Source organism: Zea mays, chromosome 4 (assembly GCF_902167145.1).
Source record: "Zea mays cultivar B73 chromosome 4, Zm-B73-REFERENCE-NAM-5.0, whole genome shotgun sequence".
NCBI lineage: Eukaryota > Viridiplantae > Streptophyta > Magnoliopsida > Poales > Poaceae > Zea > Zea mays.
The window spans coordinates 74,443,667-74,449,878 of record NC_050099.1 but is presented as its reverse complement, the minus strand read 5'-3'; the positions used below and the strand labels follow the sequence as shown (position 1 = coordinate 74,449,878).

At 46.5% G+C, this 6,212-nt stretch overlaps 1 protein-coding gene across 1 annotated transcript; it reads right to left on the bottom strand.

Annotated features, from left to right (window-relative positions):
• Window positions 1–368: 368 nt before the first annotated feature.
• Window positions 369–5,712, bottom strand: LOC100216882 (NADPH--cytochrome P450 reductase). The gene is made up of 17 exons (NM_001359515.1): window positions 5,191–5,712; window positions 4,290–4,349; window positions 4,119–4,192; window positions 3,698–3,839; window positions 3,543–3,579; window positions 3,382–3,451; window positions 3,095–3,286; window positions 2,902–2,994; window positions 2,417–2,645; window positions 2,259–2,342; window positions 2,009–2,160; window positions 1,830–1,926; window positions 1,363–1,512; window positions 1,203–1,280; window positions 994–1,116; window positions 790–903; window positions 369–676 (listed from the first exon to the last, which is right to left on the bottom strand). The coding sequence occupies exons 1-17, from the start codon at window positions 5,521–5,523 to the stop codon at window positions 596–598; spliced, it is 2,109 nt and encodes a 702-aa protein (NP_001346444.1). The 5' UTR covers window positions 5,524–5,712; the 3' UTR covers window positions 369–595.
• Window positions 5,713–6,212: the final 500 nt, after the last annotated feature.

Genomic DNA, 6,212 nt, shown 5'->3' with positions numbered 1-6,212 from the left:
AGTGCTACTCAGACCACCTAACCAACTCAGCTAGAGACTCTTTCGCATAGAGCAAGAAAGAACATACACCATGGTCACCATACCTAATGGGTATAGTAAATAGTCTAATAAAATATCCGTAGGCGTCAAAATTCGTCATACTCATGTTTAATAGTGTTTTTATCGTCATACTCATGTTTAATAGTGTTTTTATCGTCATACTCATGTTTAATAGTGTTTTTACCAATCGGCTATTGGGTTCTGGATAGCCATTGTCATCTCCACTGCTTAGACCAAATCCTAAACTCTTTGTGGATTCATTTATACATTATGCATAATCACACGAAAGCCTATTTGGCAATACTAATAACATCGTGACAGGCTTATTGCCAAAATTGTCCTCATCTTATACATATAAAGAATTTGTAATACATAGGTACAAAGAACTCTTGGGAGAACCGCAAAGAAAGCAAAGAGCTCTTGAAGAGAACGAAGCAAAAGAAAATAAAAATAAATATAGAAGCAATAAAAATATCAGATCTAGTCCATTGTCAGTGCTCTTCCGGTAGTAGTTGTACACGTGTGTAATACGAACGAATGTTCATCCAATCGCTCTTTACCACACATCCCTCAGATATCTGCCCTCCATTTGGAGATTCTTCACGAAGCTCTCGGCCTTAGAACTGTCGAGGGAGCCCTGATTGCCAAAAATATCGACAAATGCATGAGAAACAGCAGAGGCAGAGATAGAAGCACATCTATAGTATCTAAGTATTTTTTTTAAGTTTGAACTAGGCCTAGGATCAGTACCTGCTCCTGAACAATGGTATGGAGAACTCTATGTACGTCTCTGGCCATGCCTTTGGCGTCACCACAGACATAGATGTAAGCACCTTGGGAGATCATGTCCCAGATTTCAGATGCCTGGAAATGGACAAAGGCAAGAACTGTGAGCCACTGGGTTACGGGTTGGAGGGTAACAGAAGTTTGTCACAAGATGAGCAGCTTGATTACTTTCTGTGCCATTTTGTGCTGCACATATTCCTTAGCAAGGCCCTGGCGCGAGAAGGCAAGAACCAGCTCAGACAGTGCTCCTTGCTCAACGAAATTGTTCAGCTCGCCCTCATAGATGAAGTCCTGCAAAATCGTAATTGCGTTAGCTATGGCCTACAACAGCCATCGAACATCTTTGGTGTTAAGTGGACCATCTGTTTGGTGTGTACCATCTTGCTGTTTCTGCATCCAAAGAAGAACACAGATCGACCAAGCTCAGCTCCAGATTCTTTTTGAGCAAGTCTTTCCTGGGACCATGGGCAAAATTTGCACGTTAGCGGTTTGACTGGCGAATGGTGTAAGTATAGAGTACCACGGGCTGCAACAAACCTGCAAGAAGCCACGGAAGGGTGCAAGACCGGTCCCAGGGCCAATCATGATAATCGGTACTGAAGGATCAGCGGGTAGTTTGAAGTTTGATTGCCTCACAAATATCGGAGCCCAGCTGCATTCCTTGCTCTCCTCCGAAGGAACAGCATTCTGCAAATCCAATTGGGATGGCCAAGCAACTTCAGGTAAAGCTCAACCATGAAAATCGTTCTAGTGGACTGACTTAAAAAGTACAAATTGGGAAGCAGGGGCTGTAAAGCAAGAGTTACATTCTTTTCCAAATGCCAAGGCAATTGTTAGGGGTAAGCATGGTTTGCAGAAACAAATATTAAATGGTCAAAAATTGATTATATGAAAACAGACAGCTCTATAATCTTCAGTTGCCAGATGAGAACAGAGAGATCAAAACATTGATATATCAGCCAGGCAATAAACACATAAAGAAAATCATAACATCAATAAGTTACCTTAATCCAAGTTGAGCAAACTCCCTTATGTACCCTTCCAGCGGGTGTTGTTTCGCGCACGAGCGCACATGTGACATGAATCCTGGTTGGTGCCATACTGCCAGATGAAAGGAAATGTAAGTCAACAGGAAAACAAATATTCATGATGAGAAGGAAAAATTATGAGTGGGGCTATTTACCTAGGTGAAGATGAAATAGAATAATATCTTGGTTGAAGTCGAGGGGCAACAGCTGCAAAGAAGACTCCTAGTGGAGGCTTTGCCGAAGGGAACTCTGCCATGACTTCCAACAGGCTTCTCTGACTTGCCACAACCCATTGGGCATACTCATCCTGCACAGTAGAAAAACATGTTATGTATTAATTAAAGCTAGGGGCTCCATAGTCCATAGAAAAAACAAAGCTTGCACAGATCACTGAGAAAACCAGACCTTGCCAGCAGCAGAGGCCAAGAACCTCAGACGATCAGCCTCAGCAGGATCTGAAGCATAAGAAGCTAATGCAACCAGAGAAGCCTGCAAATCATAAGATCATTTAGTTGGGAAGATTGATTCTTCATAAACCCTGTAGGCTTTGTGCAAACACTCACCTTCTTCGGTGAATTTAGAAGGTCGGCATATCTAGCAAGTGCATTCCTCACTGTGATTGGGGAGGGGAACGGAGGAGCAAGAGAACTGCCACTTAGTGAAGTGTCATCCTCTTTGTCTGCATGGATGGTGAAAAATGTGTCTGGCGAGTAGCCCAACAACCTCTCTGCCTCCTCTACAACCTCAGGGCAGTTCTCGGTGTATACACCAACATGGTCGCCAGTTTCATACCTAATAAGAAGCATGATGAAATTAAGTTTAGAAAGAACGAAGAAAGGATATGAAGAACCAGAATTATTACAATGGTCAAACTCTGAGATACTGAGGCAATAGAATTCCATCAGCACATTATCACATTCCAATAATTTACAGGGAAACAATATATCCAACGTGTGTTAATTATCTATCCCCATCCACTTTCTGAACTTCACAACTAGATCCTATTCCTGACCATTAACAATGCTCATAACTTTAGATGGTGACTTACGTGAGACCAGTTGCAGCAATGTCGAACTCCAAATGAGTGCATGAACGATCAGAAGCAGGGGTGTGGAGTTCCTGCCGCACGACCACATTAGCCCTAAATAGGCACATAATTTTCGACATTAGTTCGAACTCCAAAACCTTGGGGGCCTTCAAATGGCCATTATTGCAGATGTAGCGAATAGTGGCATTCTTACTGGCAAGGATGCTGGGCATCATGGACTGCATGGCCATTTGCAAGGCTGAAGTTTCTCTCCAAATGAGCTGCCTCCTCAGGTTTGATGAATTCAACCCGGTATTCAGGAATTGCAGCTGTGTATGTAGGGCCTGGAGAGGCATCATTTTCATCCCGAAGTAATCTATCCAACTCTGGCCAGAGAGCTTCTTTCCTAAGAACACATCAGAGTTCAGAAAAGCAACGTAAATAACACTGAAGCAGTCAAATGTCAAAAAAAAAGAGCTCAAAAGAAACCAGAATATGTACCATGCATTGAAGTCATCCTCAATGCATTGGTCATCGTCCCCAAGACCAACTGGAACAAGGCGCTTTCCACCTAAGCAAACATAAAATACTTAAGATCAGTTGAACATATTAACTAGAAAAAAGACAGCGTGATAGGATACTGAAGACTCAAAGGGGCATACCTTGTTCTGTCAGGATCTCATCGACTACCTTGGCAACCTGTAGCCAGAAGCAAAACATTCAGAAGACAATGAATGGCAATGTAATAAGATTTTACAAATGGGCAACATAAATAATAAATTGATCTGATAAGTACTCCTGAGTCCTAACTCAGTACCTTGTTGAAATGCTCATACTGTCGGTTGCCCAGACCAAACACAGCATACTCAAAGTCATTTAGCCAGACACCCCTCTCATTTCCCTCAGTGAACCATTTGTAGAACCTAGCAGCATTGTCAGTCGGCTCACCATCTCCATACCTGTAACAAAAGTATCATGAGGAAGTTTTCCTTGATTTCGTACTCCAAAATAAATGAAAAACAAATCATCCAAATGTCGAGAGCCCCTGAACATTATTCACTAATTGTTAGGACAACACATGGAGAATGTTGGTATTTAGAATCCAGTGCTGGAAACATGTTCTTGTGCAAGTTCAGCCAGTGAGATTACGTATACACCAAGTTTTACTAATTGTATCCACATTTTGCTCCAAATTCAGTAAGAAGACAAAGGGCGAAACAGAGAGAATAATGCCTCACGTTGCCACGAAGAACAACGCTAGCTTCTCCTTCTTCAACTTCTCATATTCCTCGTCCTCTGCTGCATAATCATCCTACAAAATACCATAGCCCGTGTCACGTGAGTAAGATCATCTGAAGTCACCCTTCTCCCAGATTGATCATACCACACATTAGCTGTCGGTTTCTTACCAAGTCCACGACTTTGAAGCTTGCCTTGTCATATCTGGACTTCGCCTCCTCAGCAAGGGCCTGTTATGTATATGGCAGATCAGAATATTTAGAAGACTACCCTAAGAAAGGATTTAATATACTGAAGACTATATGAAGGGTGATTGATTCGAGCTAGAAAAGACAATTGCCTTTTCCCACCCAATCTCCCAAAGCAGTCGCTTTTTCTCCTCTGTTCGCTGCTTTCACGCAGAAAACCACACAATGATCAATGATGTATCGATTGGGCCCAGAGAGAAGGTAGGACTAAGAAGGTTTGTTTAGCCCACCAACCCCTCCTCGAGGTTTGACATTGACACCCATATTATTCCTAGCCAGGTGCTTGCGGTTGCCCTTTTTTTTGGTCAACATTTTGCTACCGCACATGTCGTTGGCTTGTAATGCTAGTAGAAGTTTGTAAAAAAAGCTTTGGATGGTCAAGAAACATGCGGTTTGACTTTCTCAAGCTCATAGTCACAGGTGCGATGGTTGGACTAGAATACTTGTTATTCCTTTTTGGAGTAGTTAATAGCTATGATAAAATCCAAGTTCCGCTCACAAGTGCTTCAAATCTCGCGGTAACTTTCATATACCCTCTGCAGTGGAATTTCCTGCCGTTATGAAAGCAACCCGTAAGGCCGGCATGATAGTGATGGAGAAAATTTTAAAAATCCCTCTGCATCACCCACCAAGAACTAGTTCCCTTCATTCATTAACAAAAAACCCCCCTTTCCCTCGGGATTATTAAAAATGAGAATTGCTGACATTAACAAGAGTAGCAATTCACCACCTAGAAGTCGTCAAACACGAGGAGAAACTATACAGGAGACATAAGAGATGACGATTGATCTGGTTTATGGCAGGCAACGCGCGCATGACGCACCTTGGCAAACCCCTCGGAGGTGCCGGTCTGCGTGCCGAAGAAGACGGTGACCTTTTTCCTGCCGTCGTCGGCCGGCTTCTCCTCCTCGGCGGCCTTACCGCCTCTCGCCTTGGCCTGCGTGGCCTCCGCGGCCGCGACGGCGGCCTCCCGCTTCCGCTTCTTCCCGGCGGCGGCGCGCCTCCAGAGCACGAAGAGCGCGGCGCCGAGCACCGCGGCGGCGAGCGTGGCGACGAGCGCCCGGCCCTCGGCGCCGTCCCCGCCCAGCTCGGGCGGCACCCGGCCGCGCAGCAGCGCGGCCACCAGCTCCATCGCCCCCGACGTCGCCGAGTCCATCGTTTACGTCACTCGGCGTCGGCGACCGAGGGGTTGGTTTGGTTTGGTGGCGGGCGGTGGTGGTAGGTGAGGCGTTGGGCGACGGCACGGGAAGGCCCGAAGGAAGAAGGCCAGGGCAATGAATGAATGAATGCTGGACGCGGCAACGGCAAATGGGCACTGTCCTGTACCACGTAATTACAACAGCTGATGCAACGCTGCTGCCGGCGAGGCGTGGGAGGTGCGGGGGCTTAAATAGGTGGCCGGGCGGTGGCCGGCGGGGTTGGCCCGGCACGGTCAAACCACCTACCCACTGCGCCGTAGAGCCAGAGGAGGCTTCGCTGCAACTGGGAGGCGGGGCGGGCGGGGGTTCTGCTGCGTGGACCCGGCGCAGTGGTGTGGCCGTGTGGGGGACTGGGGGTGAGGGTCCCGGTCCGTGGGGCCGTGGGGGTAGGTTTGGGAGACTGAGGAGAAGCGTGGCCGCTCGGTGGCGTCGCGTTGGTGCGGGAAGTGGGCCCGCGTGTCTGGAATCTGGAACTGGAATGCAAGCATGTGTTTCGTGTTGCGACGTGGTCAGCGTGAGCCGACGGTAACGGCGTTACGCGGACAGGCGTGCCAGAAGCGCAGCGATGATGTCGAAATCGCAAATACTTTGCGGCAGAAAAAAAGGGCACTACTCTCTTGTAAAAAATACTGCAGCTTTTGTTGAA

Coding starts and splice junctions, on each gene's coding strand:
- LOC100216882 (NM_001359515.1), bottom strand. CDS start 5,523: ATGGACTCGGCGACGTCGGGGGCGATGGAGCTGGTGGCCGCGCTGCTG. Junction 4,193..4,289: donor GCTTCAAAGTCGTGGACTTG/GTAAGAAACCGA, acceptor GGTATTTTGTAG/GATGATTATGCAGCAGAGGA. Junction 2,646..2,901: donor ATTGCTGCAACTGGTCTCAC/GTAAGTCACCAT, acceptor GCTTCTTATTAG/GTATGAAACTGGCGACCATG.